The sequence below is a fragment of the Neoarius graeffei genome, chromosome 26 (assembly GCF_027579695.1).
Source record: "Neoarius graeffei isolate fNeoGra1 chromosome 26, fNeoGra1.pri, whole genome shotgun sequence".
Classification (NCBI taxonomy): Eukaryota; Metazoa; Chordata; class Actinopteri; order Siluriformes; family Ariidae; genus Neoarius; species Neoarius graeffei.
This window is the reverse complement of record NC_083594.1, coordinates 20,841,699-20,869,198: the sequence shown is the minus strand read 5'-3', so window position 1 is coordinate 20,869,198 and position 27,500 is coordinate 20,841,699. Positions and strand designations below refer to the sequence as shown.

At 41.2% G+C, this 27,500-nt stretch overlaps 1 protein-coding gene across 2 annotated transcripts in view; it reads right to left on the bottom strand.

The window, feature by feature from the left end:
- Window positions 1-27,500, bottom strand: part of iars1 (isoleucyl-tRNA synthetase 1) — a 307,104-nt gene that overhangs the window by 91,792 nt on the left and 187,812 nt on the right. For both annotated transcript variants that reach the window (XM_060910911.1, XM_060910910.1), the window contains exon 26: window positions 7,227-7,401. In XM_060910911.1, the coding sequence (XP_060766894.1) occupies window positions 7,227-7,401 (175 nt within the window). The remainder of the gene's footprint in view (window positions 1-7,226; window positions 7,402-27,500) is intronic.

The following is a 27,500-nucleotide window of genomic DNA, read 5'->3' as shown; positions in this document are numbered from 1 at the left end:
CAAGCATTCCTTCCTCCCTCACTTTTACAAAAGCCAGCCGCCACTGATATATATATATATATATACACACACACTATATATATATATAGATATATATATATATATATACACACATATATACACACACACACACACACATACATATATACACACATATATATATATATATACACATATACATACATACATATATATATATATATATATACATATATATATATATATATATATATATATATATATATATATATATATATACACATACATACATACACACACACATACACATTACCGTTCAAAAGTTTGGGGTCACTTTGAAATGTCCTTATTTTTGAAAGAAAAGCACTGTTCTTTTCAATGAAGATCACTTTAAACTAATCAGAAATCCACTCTATACATTGCTAATGTGGTAAATGACTATTCTAGCTGCAAATGTCTGGTTTTTGGTGCAATATCTCCATAGGTGTATAGAGGCCCATTTCCAGCAACTATCACTCCAGTGTTCTAATGGTACAATGTGTTTGCTCATTGCCTCAGAAGGCTAATGGATGATTAGAAAACCCTTGTACAATCATGTTAGCACAGCTGAAAACAGTTGAGCTCTTTAGAGAAGCTATAAAACTGACCTTCCTTTGAGCAGATTGAGTTTCTGGAGCATCACATTTGTGGGGTCGATTAAATGCTCAAAATGGCCAGAAAAATGTCTTGACTAGATTTTCTATTCATTTTACAACTTATGGTGGGAAATAAAAGTGTGACTTTTCATGGAAAACACACAATTGTCTGGGTGACCCCAAACTTTTGAACGGTAGTATATATATTCTTAACACCAAATACTTTCATTCCATAATTTGTTTCTTTTTTTTTTATTATTTTTTTGGGGGTTTCTTCTTCTTTAGGGTTTGTTGACGGTTCGCAAACCAACTTAAAGGTGCATTACCGCCACTGAATGAGCTGGAGTGTGGAACAGGAGATATTTGGGGGGGGACAAAAAAAACCTAATTATTTTAGCTATTTCTGTTTCTTTTAAACACTATAATTTTGGGGGGTTTTCTCCCCCAAGTAATTTTTATTTCGTCCTCGGTTGGTTCAGCAAGACGCGCCGCCATTTTGTTTTTCTCTACTCACGGTATATGAGCTGATAGCCAATCAGAGCGCGCAATTGTTCATATCCAGTTAAAGTAGATAGAAAAATACAAATTATATCCTGTGGTCTTCACAGTCAGCAGATATCAATCTAAACACCTCTGGGAGATTTTGGACCGGTGTGTAAGACAGACAGCACTCTAAATCACACTCATCAAAGCAATAACTAAGGAAATATATATGTATATATATTTTAAGAAGAGCAGTGTTTCTCTTTAGACCAGTGGTTCTCAAACTGGAGGGCCTCTCGGCGAGTGGGGTGTGTGGTTACAGACCGCTCAGTGGCAAATGCAAGGGGCTGGTTTACAGTTGCACCAACAAACAATGAACGTCTTCAGTCCAGCCAATGAAAACGGAGTTTTATTATTTGAAATCTCAGCAAGGAACTTTTACAGATACATCTCATGTACATACGAGATCACGGACATCGGAAACACAGCATTGTGCAATCGAGTTGAGCTCGTACCATTGCAGCTTTCATATAGCCTACTATTAGCTTTTCAATTACCAACAGCCTTTTTAAAGGCTAGATATCCTTGCATATTTAAGCCTAGGTCACAACCGGATATGATTTTTTGGCCGTGCGATTTTTGGCGTTTCCCAAATCGCTGCGTTTTTTTTTGTTCATGGAGAAAGACGCACGTTGGCCGTAAGTTTGTCTTGCAACCTGAAAAAAACGTAAGCGCCTGTAGAGTTTGTTTGACAGGACAAAGAACCTCTGCGGCTGGTCTGCGGCTCGAAAATCAGCACGTCACACGCGCGCCCTCCGTGCGTTTCTTTGCACGTAGACCGGCCGTAGGAGCACGTACGGCCGGTTGTGACCGAGGCAATAGCTAGCCTTCCAGCACTGCTATTGCAGTAATAATTTAAAAGGTCTGTTTAAAGACCATCAGCCCTGTTTTCTCACTTTAAAACTTCATTTAAAACTGATCTTACCATCTCTCTTTCCTACTTGTCAACTTACTTTCTCCTTTGCCTCATCAACCTACTCTTTCTCCTTTCTTTACTCTTTCTCCTACTTTTCTCTCTCTTTCCTCCACCTTTTTTCTTCCATTAAAAATTGTAAGGTCCAACACCATATCAGGGTTAATTATATTTGAATCTAATTTGGAAATTGTGACATGTTCCCCAGCCTCGCAGACTTCATCACTGAGGCACGCGGCAGTGATTTCTCCTCTATTTTTCAATCAGCTGCAGATCACCTGTCTGGGCTTAAGCAGCAGTCAGTTTCTTATTTCAAGGAGGACTACCGGTCATTTTCATGGGTTCGGGACCCATTTGTTTGCACCGCAAACGATTTGTCACTGCAAATGCAAGAGCAGTTTATTGAGCTGAAGAGTGACAGCAGGCTGAGGCACCTTTTTAGCACCTGTTCTCTTCCATCCTTCTGGGTAACACTGATGCAGGAGGACCCCCAGCTCTGCGACGCTGCCTTAAAAATTCTCCTACCTTTCGCGTCAACATACTTGTGCGAGGCAGGCTTTTCAAAACTGAGCGCGCTCAAAACTAAAGTACCGCAATCGCACACAGATTGAGGATGGCCTGAGGCTGCGTTTAACTAAAATTGAGCCGAGAATTCGAGAACTCTGCCAAACAAAGCAGGCTCATGTGTCACACTGAGACATCCGTTAACACGACCTCCGGTACTCCGGTAGAGTTTGTTTGTTTGCTCATGTGTTTGTTAGCAACTTTGCAGAAAAAAAAAACGTACAGACAGATTTTCATGAAAATTTTACTAGATACATGTCTTGGCCCAATGGGGAACTTAAATTTTGGAGGTGATCCAGAACCACATCTGGATCCAGAAATTTTTTAAAGGATATAGGGCAAAATTGAACATTTTCAGTTGCAGACTGTGTTGTCTAACATTGCAATAATACATAACAATAAAAAATAGCCCAATAACAATAATAATTAAAGTCGCCGGCGGCCTTGACGGGTTCTCGCACGTGTGGTTCCGCAACCCAGGACATTCCACCACCCAACAAAACAGTCACGTCATACCGTAAATCCTCTAATATAGGCCGGGGCCTTTATTTCACTCAAGTGCATCTTGGTCCAGGCCATTATTGGAAGGAGGCCAGAATTAGAGGCAGGCCTCTATTTCTATTTGAAGTCTCACGTTCGAGTCAAGTTGATGCTTGGTTGCCTGGTTACCACCAGACCTACCGGTAATCACAATCAGGGGCGCTTGCAGGGTTGAACTGTAAGGTACGCACTAGCGGTGTAATCCCCCCCCCAAAAAAAAAACGCTTGCGTGCTGCAGTTTCTATGAAGAGTCGATCTATAGGCTTATACACAAAACAACGATAGAACTTTAACTTGAAATTGAACAATAGCCTTCCATGAACACAGGCTGATATTTGAACAACATATGTGAACTACACACGACAATAAACAATAAACTCTTTATAGCCTCGATTAGAATCTAGTGAACTTGCTCAGCACTACCGCACGCACGACTCTGACACGCACTGTAGCGCAACGTGGGGTACATAGACTCGCTGAAAAACTCCTCGGGTATTTTTCTGAGTTTACCGAAAATCAGAGTAGAAGGAGCCACCCACCCTCTGTCTGGTTTGAAGCGGTTCTGTAGGACATTGAGCTTTACAGAGTCCGGTGCACATTTTAAGGCATCTGGTTGAAGTTTACCTATGTCTGATAAATCTGATGTCAGTGATAGCGGGCTGACTCGTGGCTCATTAGTAAAGCTATCTGATGGCTCATTTGTCAGCAAGGTGGAGCAACCATCTACTTCTGATCGTAAGGGACATGGGGAGATGTAGGTGTTCTTATATGAAATTCACTGGATGTATGGCTAGTTTCAAACTCAGAGGTAGATGAAGGCAATTCCCTCAAAGGAACTGAGCTAGCATCCAGCTGCAGCGTACTGCTGCTCGGTTGCGGAGGAGTGGAAGCTGCCGGTGCCGTGTTACTAGCTGATACTGGAGAGGACTGGCAAGCAGATGACACCCCTGGATCACTGCTTTTGGACTTTTTCGTAAAAGTCTGAAACAAGCTCGTTTGTTTCAGGGTTCGTTTACTCATTTTTGACTCGCTTCTCAATAAATTCTCGCACAAGCTCTGACTACTGACGATTGTCTGTCTCCGTTTCTCAAAACTGGAGAGAATCTCAGTGGTGCAAGAAAAGTATATCTGCATTGACCATTGAGCTTTCTTGGTCACGCACACCCCGCCCACTCCTGAAGCACACAAATGCGCCGGCACACACACGTGTCTCTCTCTCTCTCTCTCAAATTATGTTGCATTGCCAAAGCATTCAGGTAACAATTATAATTAAAAAAAAATCTCTCTCTCCCCAAGGTACGCCTAGCGGCGCCACTGATCACAATTGTCTTTCAGATCGGATTGTGTAAGGCCACTATGATCTCAGAAACATCGTTGGTTATAGCCCCGGCCTGTATTAGAGTCCGGCCATTATTTACCTCCTCCGACAGCGAGACCGGCCAATATTAGAGTCCCGGCCAGTAATGGAATACAGGCCAGTATTAGAGGATTTACTGTATATTCATCAAATGTTCAAAGGTGATGTGCATGTTGCAAATGCCATGACTGCTTGATGGATGAGAGATAGACAGACAAAGACTAAGTGTGTGTGTGTTTCTGTGGTGTGAAAATGTACATTTATACATGTACAAAACTATACATGTGTCTCCTCCTTATCTCTATCTCACGCTGTAATCTTAAGTCACCTTAGCTTTCCTGTGTCTGCAGTGTGTGTGTGTGTGTGTGTGTGTGTGTGTGTATACATGCAGAGTTTTCATATGTCTGCATATGACGCCCCATTGGGCGTCAGGTTATCATAATAATCATAATATCTATTAAAGTAACAAGTGTCCGACCATACAGTCAATGCACTGTGGCTTTCTGACACGTTTCCTGTTTATGTGGCAAGATATTAAAATCATAAGGCCATTTCAACATATTACAAGATATCAAAAACCCCTTTGCAATTTAATATCAGTGACATCTTGGCATCAGGTATAACAAATTTCACATGAATCTCATGAACCGTCTAGGAGGAGCATGTTAAAATTCATCATGTGTCAAAACACACATATTCAAAACCCTATTCTTTCCTTGGCCAGTTGGTGGCGCTATACCAGACAGGCCCATAACGGCTAAAGAGTATCAGAATCATATTACAAGATATCAAGATCAACATTCAGCAATATCTTGGCATATGTTATAATTAGTGCTGTCAAGCGATTAAAATATTTAATTGCGATTAATGTCGCGACTGTCATAGTTAACTCGCGATTAATCGCAATTTAATCGAACATTTTTGTCACATGAGAAACCATTGCAATTCTCTTACCAGCATAAAAAAGTGAATGGGCTTGCTCACCGTTCGAGCTACGGGGGTACTCGGGGGATCCGAGATCCCCTGAAACAGACATGAGATCCCTTGAAAACATGATTTGGGAAATGTTGGGGGGTCTCTAAAATATTGGCAAAATGATGTTTATTGACATAGCAATCGTGTGTAACGGGAAGCATTTGCATATCCAAAGCGCGTGCGCGATGGAGAGCCGCGCTCTGAGACAAGCGCAAGCACCCCCCCAAGGGAAAATAAGGGACCCCCCCGAAAATATCGGCATAGTTCAAACACTGGTTGTACCAATGTTTTTTTTTTATTGCAGAGCATAACACGTCTTGTCACAGCCACTGCAAAGTGGGGCTGGAGCCGCCGATGGGAAAACGAAACCTAAGCCGAGCACCGTGGCTCTTCGGGGGAGGCCAGAGGACTCTGGCTGTGCGGGGCGTGGCATCATGTCACAGAGCGTTAATCTCGCGACAAAAAAATTATCGCCGTTAAAATTGAGTCAAGTTAACGCGTTAATAACGCGACATTTTTGACAGCACTAGTTATAATATTTCAACGTATTACAGCATATCAAAAATCCCTTAGCAATTCAACTTCAGCAATATCTTGGCATCATGTTTGCCAAGTTTGACATGAATTTGATGAACCGTCTAGGAGGAGTACGTTAAAAATGACCATGTGTAATTTCACTCCAAATGGCCTTATGACATCATCATTCCAAAGTTCTACCCATTCATTTCAATGGGAAATGGAAAAAGGGGCGCTATGAAGTCCCTGGGCCATGCCTGGGACCAAAAGTCTGTGGCTGAGTAGCGAGGACAATGACTGATGTGTGTATCAAATTTCATGAGTTTTCGTGCATGGGAAATGCCTCAAATAAGGCCAAACGCGGAATAATCTCATGTCATCTCATTATCTCTAGCCGCTTTATCCTGTTCTACAGGGTCGCAGGCAAGCTGGAGCCTATCCCAACTGACTACGGGCGAAAGGCGGGGTACACCCTGGACAAGTCGCCAGGTCATCACAGGGCTGACACATAGACACAGACAACCATTCACACTCACATTCACACCTACGGTCAATTTAGAGTCACCAGTTAACCTAACCTGCATGTCTTTGGACTGTGGGGGAAAACGGAGCACCCAGAGGAAACCCACGTGGACACGGGGAGAACATGCAAACTCCACACAGAAAGGCCCTCGCCGGCCACGGGGCTCGAACCCGGACCTTCTTGCTGTGAGGTGACAGCGCTAACCACTACACCACCGTGCCGCCCACGCGGAATAATAATAATCCTTCGAAAACAATAGGGTCTTCGCACCAAATGGTGCTCGGGCCCTAATAATAGCTTATCTATCTTTTTTCAGAGGGGGCTCAAAGTACACTTGCTACACTCGGGGGGAGCCCAGATCGCAAATGTTTGAGAACCCCTGCTTTAGACTAACGCTAAAGGTACACTGAAGTTGTTTGGAAGCTCATGGTAGGTCAACACCTTACAAAGCCATTTTAGATTGGTTTTTATTTTAATCTGTCACTCGTCCGCGATGGAGCTGTAAATACTTAGCTTTTAAGAAATACTGGAGTTTTTAATTTCATTTGCCAGTGATAACCTGCTTTTAAACTGCTAGTACATGGCTTTTAAATGGATGTGCAGATCGCAAACAATACTGTAAAAGCCTTGTGTGATTACAGCGCTGAAGATGCGCAGGTTTATATTAGCGCCGATACACACCCGTTTTTTGGAAGTCCTCCAGCTGTTCACTCTTCAGTTCCTTGATGGCAGCCATGACAGATTTGAACGCTCCTTTCAGCCTCTTTCCGAGCACCATGTGGTCAGGCTCGGCCCGCAGCCGGATGCCGTATTTATCTTTATCTGTGGAGAGGGTGAGCTGGCGCACGTTCAGCTCCTGCAAACAGAGAAAGCGCCCATTACAAGCATGATTCAGTGTATTAATATGCAGCAGGTGAGGTGAAGCTAGAGTGCAGAGGCAGTATGGGTTTAGAGATATTGTATTATGGTATTATTGCCTTGCGCCGAGGGCTTTCACTTATTGATCATTACAGAAGAAAACATTACAGAAATAAGTACGCTGAATGATTTCGCTGATGCACTCAAGCAAGGACGTGCATTAAAATGTTTACACGTTAAAATATTTGCACTTAACTAAGCACATCAATATCACTGAGAACAAGGAAGCAACACACAATATACAGTGGTGCTTGAAAGTTTGTGAACCCTTTAGAATTTTCTATATTTCTGCATAAATATGACCTAAAACATCATCAGATTTTCACACAAGTCCTAAAAGTAGATAACGAGAACCCAGTTAAACAAATGAGACAAAAATATTATACTTGGTCATTTATTTATTGAGGAAAATTATCTAATATTACATATTTGGGAGTGGCAAAAGTATGTGAACCTTTGCTTTCAGTATCTGGTGTGACCCCCTTGTGCAGCAATAACTGCAACTAAACGTTTCCGGTAACTGTTGATCAGTCCTGCACACCAGCTTGGAGGAATTTTAGCCCATTCCTCCGTACAGAACAGCTTCAACTCTGGGATGTTGGTGGGTTTCCTCACATGAACTGCTCACTTCAGGTCCTTCCACAACATTTCGATTGGATTAAGGTCAGGACTTTGACTTGGCCATTCCAAAACATTAACTTTATTCTTCTTTAACCATTCTTTGGTAGAACGACTTGTGTGCTTAGGGTCGTTGTCTTGCTGCATGACCCACCTTATCTTGAGATTCACTTCATGGACAGATGTTCTGACATTTTCCTTTAGAATTTGCTGGTATAATTCAGAATTCATTGTTCCATCAATGATGGCAAGCCGTCCTGGCCCAGATGCAGCAAAACGGGCCCAAACCATGACACTACCATCACCATGTTTTACAAATGGGATAAGGTTCTTGTACTGGAATGCAGTGTTTTCCTTTCTCCAAACATAACGCTTCTCATTTAAATCAAAAAGGTTTATTTTGGTCTCATCCGTCCACAGAACATTTTTCCAATAGCCTTCTGGCTTGTCCATGTGATCTTTAGCAAACTGCAGACAAGCAGCAATGTTCTTTTTGTAGAGCAGTGGCTTCCCTTGCAACCCTGCCATGCACACCATTGTTGTTCAGTGTTCTCCTGATGATGGACTCATGATCATTAACATTAGCCAATATGAGAGAGGCCTTCAGTTGCTTAGAAGTTACCCTGGGGTCCTTTGTGATCTTGCTGACTATTACACACCTTGCTCTTGGAGTGATCTTTGTTGGTCGACCACTCCTGGAGAGGGTATCAATGGTCTTGAATTTCCTCCATTTGTACACAATCTGTCTGACTGTGGATTGGTGGAGTCCAAACTCTTTAGAGATGGTTTTGTAACCTTTTCAAGCCTGATGAGCATCAACAACGCTTTTTCTGAGGTCCTCAGAAATCTCCTTTGTTTGTGCCATGATACACTTCCACAAACATGTGTTGTGAAGATCAGACTTTGATATATCCCTGTTCTTTAAATAAAACAGGGTGCCCACTCACACCTGATTGTCATCCCATTGATTGAAAACACCTGACTCTATTTTCACCTTCAAATTAACTGCTAATCCTAGAGGTTCACATACTTTTGCCACTCACAGATATGTAACATTGGATCATTTTCCTCAATAAATAAATGACCAAGTATAATATTTTTGTCTCATTTGTTTAACTGGGTTCTCTTTATCTACTTTTAGGACTTGTGTGAAAATCTGATGATGTTTTAGGTTATATTTATGCAGAAATATAGAAAATTCTAAAGGGTTCACAAACTTTCAAGCACCACTGTACAATAATATATATGTGATGTATACAGTAATGGCTGCAGTACATTGTATTAGCTAACTGGTGAGCTACCTGGTAGAAGCAGGAAACCATAACAAATGTAACAGTCTGATACACAAACAGAATGTACATGGCGCAAAGCTTATGAACAAAGCTCTTATGAACATGAACAAGGGTCACATGACTCTGTTGGCTCTTTTTGATTCAAGTGCGGCCTTTGATACCGTTGATCACGGTATTCTGATCACGAGCCTTCAGTCAAGGTTTGGCGTCTCGGGCAAAGTTTTGGAATGGTTTTCAATGTCCTTAAGGAACAGAAATCAATGAGTCTTGGTCAATGGGACCCTCTCTGATAGTTTTGCCCTGCAGTATGGTGTTCCTGGTGGCACGGTGGTGTAGTGGTTAGCACCGTCGTCTCACAGCAAGAAGGTTCTGGGTTCGAGCCCAGTGGCCGACGGGGGCCTTTCTGTGTGGAGTTTGCATGTTCTCCCCGTGTCCGCGTGGGTTTCCTCCGGGTGCTCCGGTTTCCCCCACAGTCCAAAGACATGCAGGCTAGGCTAATTGGTGGCTCTAAATTGACCGTAGGTGTGAATGTGTCAGCCCTGCGATGACCTGGCAACAAATCTATAACAAAGTTTGTTGAAAAAAAAAAAATAAACAGGGTGCCTAAGATTTTGCACAGTACTGTATGTCGTACCATTGAGGTACATTCATCATAACGATCATACAGCTGCTACATGATGAAAAGTTTTTCTCTGGGAACTTAAAGAAACAAGAAGACAGTCATCTATATCCCCAGCCCTATATACAAACTATATACCAAATTTCAAGATATTATTCGTCACATTATTCAAGTTTAAGGGCAGAGTCTCTCTCAGTTTGTCAGCGTCCAAATAAGCATATTTCCATACTATTAATACGCAAAAAGCAGTATGTATGGTGCCTGAATACTGAGCAGACGTTTAACAGTAGTCGAACGGTACCTTTGTGTTTGACAAGAGAAACAAAAATTATGCCAATATCAAATTTAACAAGAAGACAGAGTCATCTATGTCCCCCGCTTCAAGATATTATTTGTCACATTTTTCAAGTTCTGCTGCAGGAAACCAACCCTACCTCTTTACACCGACCTCAGCAGCCCATGGCATAAGCCCACCGGACCTTTGGTCCAGGTGAGCTTAAAAATTTAAATTTCTCACATTTCGTAGTATCGAAAGGCACATATACATTACTTAAAGGTCCCATGGCATGAAATTTTCACTTTCTGAGGTTTTTTAACGTTAAAATGAGTTCCTCTGACCTTCTTAAGTCACCCCAGTGGCTAGAAATTTCATAATGTGTAAACCAAACTATGCCCAACATTTGAGAATGGCGCGTCAAAACGGCGCGTTGATAAGCTCTTCCCTTTACTACGTCAGCAAGGGAGATGATCCCCACGCCCCCCCTCTGGATTCCCACCCACTGTATGGATTGCCCCGCCCAGTTGTAGTGAGGAGACCATAGAGGACACAACAACATGGCATCACCTAAGCGAGCGAAACATGGAAATTGCGCTGTACATGGATGTGACAACACAGAAAAGAGTCTGTTTTTACTGCCGACGGGAGAGCCCCTGAAGACGCAGTGGCTTAATTTTATTTACTTCAATAATACGCCGTCGAGTCTACCTAAGACGGTGTATGTTTGTCGGAAGCATTTTCCTGAGGAATGTTTCCACAACTTGGGACAGTACAGGGCAGGTTTTGCACATCAACTGTCACTGAAGCCTGGGTCCGTACCAAGCATCCCTGCCGCATCAGCAACAAACACCGAACAAGTAAGTGTATAACTGGTCGTTTTGCCGTGTTTTAAAATCGGTGCGTTAGCCTAGCAATGGCTACATTAGCTGTGCAGCTAACCGCTTCCTGCAGTTAGCCAGGTACTCTGCGCTACAAAACTAAAGAGCATGCAGCATGCTCTGTTAAACTGAGTTTAGTCTGGAAATTGACTGTAACTTATGAGCTTATGTTTGACTATTGCTCCACAATGCATGTCTTCTGTTGGATAAGCGATATGTTGCTGTAGTTGCTGCTTCTATCCTCTTTGGTTATGGAGTGCGTGTTCAAGCCTAGGGTATTATACGTTCATAAACTACCACTCCGAACACTCTCACTCTCTGTTCTCTGTGTCACGTTGAGTTTACGAAAGGAGTCCGAGGGAGAACGGGGTTTTGTCATAGCAGCGTGGCTACAGGCGCTGATAGCAGCGAGTATGTGTGTGCGCAGCTTGGTCAAGCCCCTCCCCCCATGGCCCGCCCCCACCCTCTACCCTTCCCCGCCTCCTGCTTCTCATTAGCAAAACGACGCACTGGGAAAAGCGCTGAAATGGGGCTTTCTCCCAGGAGGCTATATTTACGTGCCGAGGGTTCATTTCGAGAAAGGCTGCGGATATAACATCCGGAAACCTCCACGAGCCCGTTTAAAGCATCAACAAACCACCATGCCATGGGACCTTTAATCAACACATATACCAACTTTCAACATCATACCACTCATAGTTTTCAAGTTCTGCTCCGGAAACGAAACCTACCCCTACGACTAACCTGAGACACTAAGTCTGAAATTGTTTCCATGGAAACATGAAAAATTTAAATTTTTCAAATTTCTTAGTATGAAAAGGCACATCTACATCACCTTGTTAACATGTATACCGAGTTTCAAATCCGTATCATGAATAGCTTGGGATATATGCTCCGGAAATGAACACTGCTCTTAGAAACTAAGTCAAAATCTATTTTTTAATGTAAAAATTTGAAAAATTATTAAAAAAAATAAAATAAAATAAAATAAAATCCAAAATAGAAAAAGGCACCAGTTCACATGTTGCTTGATATGTATACCAAGTTTCATGAAGAGCTCTTCAGTAGTTTTAAAGATATGGCCTGGAAACGTGACCGGATGGATGGACAGACCCTGGTTCTGACTTCGTTTGGGCAGGGGATAACAATGGAATTCACTCAAAAGACAATTCACTTCTTTTATGGACAGTGTGTACTGTATACACTTTACAGTGAAAGGCCTGGAGGGATTTATTCACGAATACGTCTGTTGCATGATGGAAGGGGAGACGCAGCACATCCCAGCTAGAATGAAAAAAAAAAAGCATTCATCTACTCAACACTGATGACCTGATCAATACTGAAACACTGAAATTAATGTGATGGAATCCATCAACAAGAGATGTTCTTGGAACAGTATACCAAGAGATAAAAGACCGGCCTTAATTTTAGATTGATGACCTCTAAAAAGACAAAGAACAAACTATGTGCAAACACTCGCCCTTAACACATTGAGCGAAGAAAAGAAACTGGGCAGAAAAAAATGTAAACAATTCCTGATCATCAAACTAGAAGCAAGCGAAACAATCTGATTTACTCAAGAACAGGGTGACCATTTCCATAACACCAAAAAGGAGGGCATTATTTGGACGGGGGGTCTGGGGGCCCTCCCCCAGAAAATTTTGTATTTCTTAGATGCAATTTCCTGCATTCTAATCAATTTTAGGGTGAATAATGGCAAATCCCATCTGATTCATAGCCCTCAAATTTTTATGTAAACGACAGTGGCAAGATTGAGAATGGATTATTTTTATGCAAGTCACTCAAGTTTGGTGAAATCAACATCACAATTTTGTAGGGTTAAAGATTATGATTGTGGGGAAAAAAAGAGTAAGGTCAAAGCATTCATAGTATTTATTATAATTCATGTATTAGCTCTTAATTGGCTAGAACACACAGTATTTATATTTATTAAAAACATTGTGGAGTTAACAAACCACTGAAATTAAACTTAAGGTGCTGAGTACCAAAAAGCACAACATTTGTAGATTCTCAAAGAACAAATAGGCAACATAACCAGCAACATTATAAAACGTTTTAAAGCATTCATAGTATTTATTATAATTCATGTATTAGCTCTTAATTGGCTAGAACACCATATTTGTATTTATTAAAAACATTGTGGAGTAACAAACCACTGAAATTAAACTTAAGGTAGATATAGGAGATGTGCATTTGCACTGTCATCCATATCCCAACCAGGGGCGATTTCTCAGAGACAACAAGGGAAGCCGAGCTTCCCCTAAAATTCTCTCCCCAAACTGCGGCATCTACGACGTTGAATTCTCATTAAAACAATAACTTGCATAACATAATATATGCCCAAGATTGTATTTACGTTCATAACTATCCTGTAACTTATTTGAGTGATGTCTGACGAACTTGCAGTTCGCTACGAGAATCACCTTTGCTGCCAGGCTGTAACCAGCGTTGCCAGATACTGCTGACGTTTTCCAGCCAAAATATGTTCAAAACCCACCAAAATGCACTTAAAACAGCCCAATCTGGCAACACTGGCTGTAACCTTTCTTATTTCAATGGGCTCTATGGCTGGCAGCCGGGTATCCGTTGCAGTCTACGAGACGGCTCTGAACAGCCAATTTCGGCTAGTTGTTATTGGTTAAAATCGACAAAATCATCACTTCCAGGGAAGCCGGGCTTCTCTGGGACTAAACGAGACAGTGGGAGGGGCAAGAAGCCGGGCTGATAAAGGATTATTGGAGGTAGTGTTTGAAAGACATGAGGAGGGCGGGCTCTGTACTTCGGCGTTGGCGAGGAACACGGAAGTATGATCAGTGCCTAGCGGATGTCGAGAAAGTGTAGTCGTGTGCCAAAGTGCTGTCCGACTTTCTTTTCATATAAACGTTTCTTCTCATTGATGTCTCTGTACATTACTCTGTAAATAAATGTAAATACCGTAAAATACCAAATAATAGCCGAGTTCCAATTAACCGCCGAGTTCCCTTTAACAGCCGGGTGTACGCGTGTGTTGTGACAAATAAAGGCCGGTTCCGAATACTCGCCGGGGTCTAAAAAAAAAAAAGCGTCCGAACGTTCTATCTAGAATCTTGAGGCCCAGCACTTTTCTGGTTTTCTGGTGTTTAAACGATTTTGCATTGCATAGTTTTCTACCGAAACAATATGAATGAATGAATGAATGAATGAATGAATGAAATTATTTCTATAATACTGTTTACAACATTTTGTTACGTGATGATAAACATGCCATTTCAATGTTATAATCTTGGTCTACCGTAATATTTCTTGAGGAATGCAACTCCGTAACTTTTGACAGATGTCTTAGCCACCCCTTTGGGTATACCCAACGAAAGCCAGAGTGTGTGGTGACATTGAGGACTGCGGGTTTCCAAGGTTGGACTGCTGCTTCTGTTAAACGACCTAAATTGCCGAATGCATGCGTCAAAGCACACACTGAGTTTTATTAAAGACCTTATACCATTTCACTTGCCCTTACCCATTCGGATCTGGAAGACGCTTTACAAAAAAGGTGAGAGCGTTCTAACATGCATTTCAGTCTGCTCGCGGCCAATCTAATCCAAGGGGCCTTTTCAACAAGTAATCTGTCGTGCAAGTTGGGCAGAAGCACGCGTCAGGCAGGCAACATGTAGGCCTACAAGTCAGTAACCTATTCAACTAACTTTCATCCGAACTTTAAGTTTTCTACGGGGTCGAGCCACCGTACCAACTCACTCGGGGAATAGGCTCATATCGGCCAAATAGGGAGACGTCTTGGAGAGAAACGTGATGCAAGATGACAGTATGTAGCCACTGCAGGTCACTTATTTTTCAGCATAAGAAAAAACCCTTTGGTTTGACACTTCGCACCCTAATTATGTTGCTTCAACGTCGCGCCCTCCATGCAATTTCAGATTGACAGACATCGCGAAGCGCAAAGGGTGGAGGCTGCATGGGTGAGGGTGATAGCAAGTGACCATAACTTTGCAGAGTAATTAAATCACAGTGCTGCGCACAGACAATGGTGTGGTTTCTTGATTATTTTGTAAAGCATGCGCTTAACTAGTCATTAACAGGAAAAGGTGTGTGATTTATCCTTTATCCACCCCGACTGTGCCATGCGAAGATGCATTCTGCGTCTTCAAAATTGCCCGAAGTCGGCACCGTGCTATCTGTAATCTAACTCTAAACAAACTAAGTTATACTGGTTAAAAGTAGGCCTATCTGAGAATGATTTTTTTCCCCGTTTTGAGGTAGATTTTGGGGAAGGTATTTGTGAAGAAGGAATTAATCGCCTGTTCCAAATAGCCGCCTAGTCTCTAATACGCGCCGGGTCTCTTACGTGATTGAGACAAATAATCGCCCGGGCTATTATTTGGTATTTTACGGTATTACTCGTTGTGCTCCGTTAACTTTCATCCATTCTATCAGTTTGATCATTCGCAAATTCACTCGTTTATTTCATTTGTAGTTCAATCTGGTTGTAGGCTAGCTTGAGCCTTATTGGGATCTGCAGTGCTAGCTGCTAACAGAAATTGATGTCGTCTCTGGAAAGCACAACCAGCTAGTATGACAGGGTCACAGACCATTTTCTGGAAAAGGAGCGGAGGGCAGAATTTGTGTATAAATAGTGTGCATCATATAATGTTCATGAATCTGAAGTGTGTATATTGTTCAGTAATGTTAAGAGAATGGTGGGCTCTGTGTTATAGGTTATACCTGGGTATAATATTCAAGGTTCTGTGTGTTGCATAGCCTACCTGGTTATGAATTTCCAGACTGTGTTGCAGATGTTGTTCAAGGATGTGTTGCACAGCTGGGTGTTGTGTTAAAGACTCTGTGTTGCATATCAGGGTATGATGTTCAAGGCTCTTCGTTGAATAGCCAGTGATTTTTGGATGTTTGATATTTTTGATGAAGGATATGAGGCACTAGCCTGGCAAGCCAGACTATAACATGAAATGTACAAGCAAAAATACTTTCTGCCACTAGGTAGGGTTGTCTAGTTCACTATGCTAATGGGGCACACCTTTCTATGCTTTGATATCCGGCCTACAGGTTTTACGATGAATGAGTAAAATGGGCTTCCCCTGTTTTAAAAACCAGCAGCCGCCACTGATCCCAACAAGTTAAGTTGTGAGCAGCTGGTCTACCGGACAGACTCGTGTTTCCAAGTCCCAGCCAGGGCCAGGGGAGCAGGGCACTAGGCACGCGCCAGGAAGATCATCAAAGGATAGAGCGCAACGCGTTCTAGAATGCAACGCCTCGCAGTGCGGAGTTCGCATTGCATGCCAAAAAACATCGAGCCATAGACTCTTTATTGTAGATTACTAGTGTGCAGCACAGATCTGCAGTTTCCCTACAAAACGTTATTCTAGAACTCTGCTCTTCCAGTCTGGCAAGTTGATATTATATAATTCCGCTCATCGTCTCTAAAAGGAGGACAAATGTGCATCCGGCTTGATGCTGCGCCGGACGCTGGACAAGACATTGAAAAGACGGACGGTCCGGCCTAAAGCCGGACGTCTGGCCACCCTACTCAAGAATACTAGAGAACAACAGTCCTGGATCATCATTTAAAAACTTACATATCATCGTCAATAAATAGATAATTCGTACATTTTCATAATCTTCACATCTAACGCTAGCCAGCTAACTAACATATGGTACCTGACAGAATTTCTGAGAGGATTTTAAGTCGGCCATAAATTCTCAATCCACAGTTCTAATGCTAGCTTGATAGCACTAACTATCCGAAAAGATTTTTAAGTTATATTTATAAAATTCCCACAATCTTCAGTTGTAACACTAGCTAGCAAGCTAATCAGCTAACCTGACAGGATTTCTGAGGGGATATTTAAACCATGCTCATAAATGGTGATAATTATCCTTTGTAATGCTAGCCACATCGCTAACGTGAAATGACCTGACAGGATTCTGAGATGATGTTTAATAATTCATAAGTGTTCACAATCCTCACTTTTATTTGCTACAGCCAGTTAGCAAGCATAATTTACATAATTTGGGAGATGATTTAAAGTCAAATGTTCATAAAATGTCCCTTGTATTGCGAGCAAGCTAGCTCATACAAGCTAATCAGGCAGAACTTCTGCTAATCAGAAAGAATTTCTGAGAGGATATTTAAGCCATGGATGGATGGATGGATGGATGGATAGTAATCCAAAAACAAAACGATTTTGTTAAAATGCCATATTTATAAATTCCCACAATCTTCAGTTGCAACACTAGCCAACTAGCTAATAAGCTAACCTGACCGGATTACTGACACTACGTTCAGACTGCAACCTGAAACGACCCATATCCGATTTGTTGTGAAATCCGATTTTTTTGTTAGGCCGTTCACATTACCAATTATGAGACTTGTATGCGATCTCCAATATGAACGGAAAACGACCCAAGTGTCCCGCATGCGCAAATTGACACGTAATAAGCACATCTACGTAATACGTAAACCAAAAAAAAAAAGCGCACTCTTCATGTTTAATGATTTCTTTTTTGTTTGTTTGTTTAATTATCTGGTTAGTGTTAAAGTGTGAGGTCTCGTGTGTGTTTTTGTTTCTGAACTGAACTGAAATGAAAACGTGTAGCCTGGTAACGAGGGTTGACTCCTAAATGTCTCTCTAATTTCTATATAAGTGCACTACATGTTACTAGGAAGTAATGGATTTTTAAACTCTATATAGTGCACTCGAGCTTCAGTAGGCAGTCATTTGGGATACGGCCGCTGTATTACCAAACTCTTAATTCAGGCTTAATAATTTGCACATATTTATTCCGTCATATTAATAAACTTTTTCTACATTTTTATAAATATTTATTTAGATTGTTTATAGCCAGCTGAATTCTGCAACTTCTCTCAGCGCTGGCTCAAGGTGCAGAAACACCAGTGCAGTTTGCGATGGAGATGAGGCGAGACCTGGCGATGTGGTTTTTGTGGCGGCGGCGGAACTCGCACAATAATCTGATTAATGTGGGCAGCAGACTAATGAGACCGAAGGTGTCAAATTACTGGAAATTTCCAGAACAATCTTATAATCTTGTAATACAGGATGGTTTAAGTTATAAATCAGTTATAGAAACGGTTTTATTTAATCAGGCTAACAGATCAACATCCAGGTCCCTACCAAATCCACCATTAGCTTGATCAATTCTATAAAAGTCCATTTAAATTCTGAAAACTGTACAAATGTTGTTGTTTTCCACCAAAGACGCGGGATTAGCCAACGCAGAATAGTGACGTTTGTCTCTTGTTGATGACGTGTAGGTCGCATGAATGCGACCTGTCCGGTCAGACTGCAGTCGCATGTGAAAATATCGGATATGCATCGGATTTAGGACCACATATCCAAACGGCCTGGGTCGCATGTGGAAAAATCGGATCTGTGTCGTACAGATTGTCAATAACAAATCGGATACAGGTCGCATATGGGCAAAAAAAAAAATCGGATATGGGTCGTTTCAGGGTGCAGCTGAACGTAGTCTGAGAGGATATTTAATAATTCATAAATGTTCATAATCCTCATTTTTATTTGCTACAGCCAGTCAGTCAGCATAAATTACAGAATTTCTGAGACAATTTCAAGTCAGTTGTTCATAAATTCTCCCTTGTATTACTAACAAGCTAGCTCATAAGCTAATATGGCAATTTCTGAGAGGATTTTTAAGTCATACTTATAAATTCCCACAATATTCAGGTGCAACATTAGCCATCTAGCTAATAAGCTAAACTGACAGGATTTCCGAAAGGACATACAATAATTCATAAACGTTCACAATCCTCACTTTTATTTGCTATCACCAGTCGGCATAATTTACAGAATTTCTGAGACGATTTAAAGTCAAATGTTCGTAAATGTCCCTTTTATTGCTACCAAGCTAACTCATAATTTAATCAGACAGAATTTCTGAGAGGATTTTTAAGTCATATTTATAAATTCCCATAATCTTCAGTTGCAACACTAGCCAAGTAGCTAATAAGCTAACCTGACAGAATTTCGGAGATATTTAATAAATGTTCATAATCCTCGTTTTTATTTGCCACATTCGGTCAGTTAGCATAATTTACAGAATTTTTGAGACGATTTAAAGTCAAATGTTCATAAATGCCCCTTGTATCGCTAGCAAGCTAGGTCATATAAGCTAAATCAGACAGAATTGCTGAGAGGGTTTTTAAGACACATGTCCATAATCCAAAACCAAAACATTTTTGTTAAAATAAAAACAGAATGGATAAAGGGTACCATGTAGTATTTGCCATCACAATAAAGGTATAAAGGTTTTTAAATATACAGCATGATTTGTCGTTATGATTTTTTTTCCTGAAAATATATATATTTTTCGAACGACTATCCCCTAAATGAACACTTTCACAAAATAAGAAAATGTGACTTTTTTTTTTTCGTAGGAGGTTCGATTTTTCTGATATTTTGTCCATGAAAAGAATGCATTCAACCAATCACGGTGCAGGTGATGAAAACATCACACTGCTGTAGGCTTGGCGGAGTCCCTCTTTCAATTTGATGGTGTCCAAATAAGCATATTTCCATACTATTAATACGCAAAAAGCAGTATGTATGGTGTCTGAATACTGAGCAGACGTTTAACAGTAGTCAGACTTGTGTTTGACAAGAGAAACAAAAATTATACAGACATCAAATTTAACAAGAAGACAGAGTCGTCTATATCCCCCGCCCTATATACCAACTACATACCAAGCTTCGAGATGATATTTGTCACATTTTTCAAGTTCTGCTGCAGAAAACCAACCCTACCTCTTTACACTGAACTCAGCAGCCCATGGCATAAACCTACGGAACCTTTGGTCCAGGTGAGCTAAAATTAAAATTTCTCACATTTCTTAGTATCAAAAGGCACATATACATTACTTAATCAACATGTGTACCAACTATCAACACCATAGTTTTTAAAGTGCCATTCCACCATTGGATGTATTCTTTGGCATAAAATACAATATATTTTATGACAACATGACTAGACAGAGAAATCTTTTAGCTTCAAAATGATATATCAAACATAATTTTTTGACAACGACAAGTATATTAATTTTGCGACCAAAGTCACCTACCTTTTTAATTTCCGTGCGGTAGTGAAACGTGATGTCATCGGCAGGTTCCCCTTCTTGTGTACCATGTCACGTGTGACGTGGCACAGATTATCAGCAATGGCGGATAAAACGCGATTTCCACTTGTCGATTGCTGTGCCGATATTCACCATCGACCGTCTCCTTTGGGCATCACTTGCTATTTTCCTTCGCTTCTTTTCCGAAGCTGACGATCTCGTTCTATCCGCCATTGCTAATAATCTGTGCCACGTCACACGTGACGTGGTACACAAGAAGGGGAACCTGCCGATGACATCACGTTTCACTACCGCGCGGAAATTAAAAGGGTAGGTGACTTTGGTCGCAAAATTAATATACTTGTCGTTGCCAAAAAATTATGTTTGATATATCATTTTGAAGCTAAAAGATTTCTCTGTCTAGTCATGTTGTCATAAAATATATTGTATTTTATGCCAAAAAAATACATCCAATGGTGGAATGGCACTTTAAGTTCTGCTCCGGAAACAAAACCTACCCCTAAGACTAACCTGAGACACTAAGTCTGAAATTGTTTCCATGGAAACATGAAAAATGTTAATTTCTCAGTATGAAAAGGCACACCTACATCACCTTAACGTGTATACCAAGTTTCAAATCCGTATCATGAGTAGTTTTGGATATATGCTCCGGAAACAAACATTGCTCTTAGAAACTAAATCAAAACCCATTTATGTAAAAATGTGAAAAATACTTAAAAAAAAAAAAAAAAATCCAAAATAGCAAAAGGCACCAGTTCACATGTTGCTTGGTATGTATACAAAGTTTCATGAAGATATCTTCAGTAGTTTTAAAGATATGGCCCGGAAACGAAAACGTGATTGGATGGACCCTGTTTCTATATCCCTCGCCAACTTTGTTTGGGCAGGGGATAAAAACAATGTCTGGAGGAGGAAAAAAAAAACCAGGAGAGGAGCTTGGCAATGAAAAACGATGGGTGTACAGTCCATGGTCTGCAGCCTACTTTGTAACATGGTGAAGCTTGCTATCAGTCTCGGCAACACCTGAACCAAACCAGACAAAGAATAAGCACCAATTCATTATCACTTGTCGACTCCAGAGTCATGTGATCGTTTTTGTGGAACGCTTGCATAATCGCATCGTGTTGAATGTGGATGTTAATGTTGCATTAAATTGCATTGTTGAGGATTTTCTTTGCACATTCACATCATTTACTGGCACTGTGCTGTCTGTGTAAAGACTAAACATCAGAAAATGAACGCGATGTAAAATTGGCACGTCTAGACGCGATTATCAAATTCAAGACACTGTTTGGAAGTTTGGCCGTGTGCGTCGTGCGAGAGCTGCTGAGAGTCTGAACAAAGGTCACATCTACATATTGCAGCTACTGAGAAGTTCCTGGCATCAATAACTTCCAGCAGCTCTACACACTGACTGAGTTCCCTCATTCATGCTGTGGCTAACAACTGTGCTGAACTGAACTGCAAACACCAGTCATTCTTACAGGAAGGTTTAGAAATGCTCAGCCTCAGAAGACGGCTGTCCTTATGCTGCTGTCTGAACGGCAGCGCAAAACACTGCAGGGAACCTGGAGAGTGATATTTAAAATGTCCATCACAGTAATGTCACGCATTGTCAATATCATATTGTTTATATCGTTGAAACAATGGCAATGGAAAGCACTAGTTTTTGATTTCCTAACAGGTGTCCTTTACTTTCTTATCCCTGTCTCATGTGATGTCATGCTGCCATTTTGAAGCCTGAATAGGGGATTCACTGCGTCCTTGGTACTGCGTCCGTGTTTCAGTAAAAAGATTAAATTTTCTCATTTTATACACTGATAATCATCTGTCCTAATACACTTCACTCTGTACAATACAACTTCAACAAACAGCAGCACAACAATTGTTGGGGTTCACCCAGAAAGAGACCCCGAGATTCCTTCGTGAGTCCCCTCGGATCCGGGACGAGAATGATCAGGTCGAGAGAAACAGACAAGGAACCAGAGGTTTCACATGCCGGTTTATTCGCACAGTCACTTCGTCAAAGATGAAAGATTACAAACACCTTTTATAACAAATCATAATCTCTCCAAACGGCTATTGTGTCTGTCAAATGTGTGTGTGTTTGTATGTGACCTCAGAGAGGGGTGTGTGTGTGTGTGTGTGTCTATGGGAGGGTGTGAGTGAGTGACATCATTTTGATATGTGTCTATGTGCTAGGTCAGCAAATCACATCTTAATTCCATATGTATGTGTGCGTGAATGAAACCTTCAATCATAAGCAAAATAATATTTCAGCAATTCAGCAATTTCATTTACGAACGTCAAAGCACGTGAGATGTTTTTACGACAATGTTTTAAACAAAGACTATGTTTGGTCTAACAAAGAAGTGTTCTTCTCCACTGGACGAAGGTCAGGCTACACAGGAACAGTTTAAAATCACTGCCATAGTATATGCAATAGTCCAAAATAATAAAGGATCTTAAAAAGCTCTAAAATATACCATAAGTAATATATACTATAATCTCATCTCATCTCATTATCTCTAGCCGCTTTATCCTTCTACAGGGTCGCAGGCAAGCTGGAGCCTATCCCAGCTGACTACGGGCGAAAGGCGGGGTACACCCTGGACAAGTCGCCAGGTCATCACAGGGCTGACACATAGACACAGACAACCATTCACACTCACATTCACACCTACGCTCAATTTAGAGTCACCAGTTAACCTAACCTGCATGTCTTTGGACTGTGGGGGAAACCGGAGCACCCGGAAGAAACCCACGCGGACACGGGGAGAACATGCAAACTCCGCACAGAAAGGCCCTCGCCGGCCCCGGGGCTCGAACCCGGACCTTCTTGCTGTGAGGCGACAGTGCTAACCACTACACCACCGTGCTGCCCATATACTATAATATATACTATAAAAATATAATATAAGAGTCTTAACTCTTTGTTCAGCAATAAGGCTACCATTACATCCAACATTAAAGTGTGTGTGTGGGTCGATCTGACACTAAAACAGACCTTGGTGGGTCCTTCAGACACTTCTCTGTTCAAAATACACATTTCATAAACAAAATGTTCCCAAACAATGTCCAGCCGAGACAGAAGGTCATTTTTAACTGAACCTTAAGTTAACTCTTAATTTTGTCACCATTTTAATAATAATACTTATAAGAATAATACTTATATAAACCTAACAACAGATCCTCCCGGTCATGCTGCCTCACTGCTGTGTTAGCAAGCTAGCAAAGTTCTGGGACAACCGTGAGGTTCATCTTGGCAGCAAGTACTGCTAACATTAGCAAAAATTCATTTGCTGATATTGACTTGCCCTCCCTAGAATAACAGAGAGGCTTTCTCCTCCTGATGAAATACCATGGGATCCTTTACCCACACGGACATGCAGAGCCGCGAGGCTTTTGTGCTCTTTAAGTGCATATCACGGGTAAATTCAGGAGCAAGATCAATGCAATTCTCCTATTTTATATTAAACTTCGGTCAAATATCTGTAACATTCTGCATTCTCTGCAATTTTTTTTTTTAACCTTGCGCAATACCAAAAAAATTCAGTTGAAATCGAGCCATTTGAGGCGAATTTAAGTGAAATCAGTAGTTTGGAGGAAAGTACATAAAGATCACAGTTTATTTTATTGACCCTGTCGATAAAATGTACCATTTATCATTCTATCCACATTCACTGGATATGAACAATCGCATGCTCTGATTGGCTACACTACTCCTCGGATATCGGCTCATATACCGTGAGTAGAGAAAACAAAATGGTGGCACGTGTTGCTGAACCGACCGAGGACGAAATAAAAAACTCTAATTGAAAACAAACCCCCCCAAAAAAATACAAAAAAAAAGGAACAAAATATTGAATGAAAGTATTTCATGGTAAGAACGTATTTTTTAAAAGAATTTTCAAGAATTATTATAGCATTTTTCACGAATTGCTACTGTCATTTCACCGGTTTGTTTATATTCTAAGCAGAAATGAGTTTCTAGGACATTTTGTATAAAAGTTATCAAATTTGCAAAAAAAAAAAAAACAAATAAAAATGCTCCGTTTCTCAAAATTCAGTGAAGGTAAATAGAATACAACAGTTATTCTACTTAATCTCATCGTACACGGCTTATAGCCGACTCAGTGCTACGCCTCGATTTCATGGAATAACTGTTAATTGTCTTCCAAAGACCATGACCATGTCTATGTTTTGCAGCAAAGCCAGAGCACTGGTCCCATACCTGGCAGCCGCTAAAGAAAAATCACATGACTGACACCTTTAACGCAGGTCAGAAATGCAATCCCAGCTTTAAACCAATGTTCCTTAAAGGAGAACTGAAGTCATTTTTAAACTTGCTTTATTTCTTAATTAACGTGTTATTCAATTACGTTTTCGGTTTTAGTAACCTTATATCGTGACTCGTATTGGCAACTAATTGCAAATAAATATTATACTTAATCGGCCTATTCGGTTTTTAGCCGTGTTGAATTTAGTTCGTTTGGTCCACGGCAGGCGTCGCTTATCCGCGCGATCTTCACGAGACTTGTGCGAGACTTCGAAACGTGAAGTGTCAGCCAGGTGTCCGTGCCGCCATTTTGAAAACTGTTTTCCAAACGAAGTATTGCACAAAAACGAGTTTAAATGACAATTACTGCCTACTTTTTTCAAACTTTCCTGATCGCTATCAAAACGAACAAAACTTCCGGCTTGATTACATCTCATCTCATCATCTCTAGCCGCTTTATCCTTCTACAGGGTCGCAGGCAAGCTGGAGCCTATCCCAGCTGACTATGGGCGAAAGGCGGGGTACACCCTGGACAAGTCGCCAGGTCATCACAGGGCTGACACATAGACACAGACAACCATTCACACTCACATTCACACCTACGGTCAATTTAGAGTCACCAGTTAACCTAACCTGCATGTCTTTGGACTGTGGGGGAAACCGGAGCACCTGGAGGAAACCCACGCGGACACGGGGAGAACATGCAAACTCCGCACAGAAAGGCCCTTGCCGGCCCTGGGGCTCGAACCCAGGACCTTCTTGCTGTGAGGCGACAGCGCTAACCACTACACCACCCTGCCGCCCCGGCTTGATTACATCAGCATTCGAAAGAAGGCGCGCGCGTCTTTTGACAACGTTGGCAGATGTCGGTCACTTTGATTTCCGCTGTACGTTTTACTTCCGTCCTACGATGTCTCGCACAGGTCTCAACAAATCTCGTTTACGGCCATCCCTTTGACATATGGACTGATATATATTACATAACGTATTTCAAAACACTAAGTTTGCTATAGCAGTGACAAAATAGCAATCAAAAATGCATTCTTATATTTAATAAAATGAGAATTTTTTTATAAGGAAAAAAAAAAAAAAGTACCTTCGGTTCCCCTTTAAACTATGTTGGAATACAACCATGACGAGGATCATAAACAGCAGACCAGGACGAGCATCATCACTAAATTAAAATGTCAAAAAAGAATCATTTCATGTATATTCTCAGCTACACTGCTTGGAAACCATAGCAATAAAACACATCATTGGGCATTATCTCTTGCATACCATATAATCATTTATATGGTGGTTCATACACTGAGCACATACACAAACACGCTGAGGATTTAGAGCAGATCAATAGCAGGTGGCAGCAAGTGACAGCACTGCTGTTTAGTTCCAGAGTTCCACCTCCACTCTCATTTTCACCACCTGCGCTGGGAGATGAAGGACAGCAGGTTGAGTGTTTGCTCAGTCATGTTCGCGTCATACCGATAAACTCTATCCTGGGCTCCATCAGACCACAGCACACTCATGGAGGAAGAAATAACACCTAGTTTAGTCGGAGCAAGTCAGAGCAGCTAGACATGGGTTATAACCACGCACACATTTTGCCACTCGGTAAGACTGGCACAGCTGGTTGCACATTTCATAACCGTCTGCAAAACTACACTTCTGCTTAAGTCTGAAATCAACGTTCTCAATCACACACTAGTGCATCTCAAAAAATTAGAATACCATGAAAAAGTTCCTTTTTTTCATAATTTAATTCAAAAAGGTAAACTTTCATATATTCTATATTCATTACATGTAAAGTGAAATATTTAAAGCCTTTTGTGTTTTAATTTTGATGATTATGGCTTATAGCTCATGAAAATCAGAAATCCAGTATCTCAAATTATTAGAATATTCCCTAAGATCAATCAAAAAAAGGATTTACAATACAGAAATGTCCAACTTCTGAAAAGTATATTCATTTATACACTCAATACTTGGTTGGGGCTCCTTTACCATGAATTACTGCATCAATGCGGTGTGGCATGGAGGTGATCAGTCTGTGGCACTGCTGAGGTGTTACTGAAGCCCAGGTTGCGTTGATAGTGGTCTTCAGCGTATCTGTATTTTTGGGTCGGGTGCTTCTCATATTCCTCTTGACAATACCCCATAGGTTCTCTATGGGGTTCAGGTCAGGCAAGTTGGCTGGCCAATCAAACACAGTAATATCATGGTCAGCAAACCATTTGGTAGTAGTTTTGGCACTGTGGGTAGGTGCTAAGTCCTGCTGGAAAAGGAAATCAGCATCTCCAAAAAGCTCGTCAGCAGATGGAAGCATGAAGTGCTCTAAAATCTCCTGGTAGATGGCTGTGTTGACTTTGGACTTGATAAAATACAGTGGACCAACACCAGCAGATGACATGGCACCCCAAATCATCACAGCCTGTGGAAACTTCACACTGGGCTTCAAACACCTTGGATTATGTGCCTCTCCACTCTTCCTCCAGACTCTAGAACCGTGATTTCCAAATTAAATGCAAAATGTACTTTCATCTGAAAAGAAGACTTTGGACCACTGAGCAACAGTCCATTTCTTTCTCTCCTTAGCCCAGATAAGACACTTCTGACATTGTCTCTGGTTCAGGAGTAGCTTGATATTAGGAATGCGAAAGTTGTATCCCCTTTCTTGAAGATGTCTGTTCGTGATGGGTCTTGATACACTGACACCAGCCTCAGTCCACTCCTTGTGAAGCTCTCCCAAGTTCTTGAATCAACTTTTCTTGACGATCCTCTCAAGACTGCGGCCATCCCTGTTGCTTGTGCACCTTTTCCAGCCACCCTTTTCAGCAGTGACCTTTTGTGGCTTACCCTCTTTGTGGAGGGCATCAGTGATCATCTTCTGGACAACAGTCAAGTCAGCAGTCTTCCCCATGATTGTGGTTGTGTGTACTGA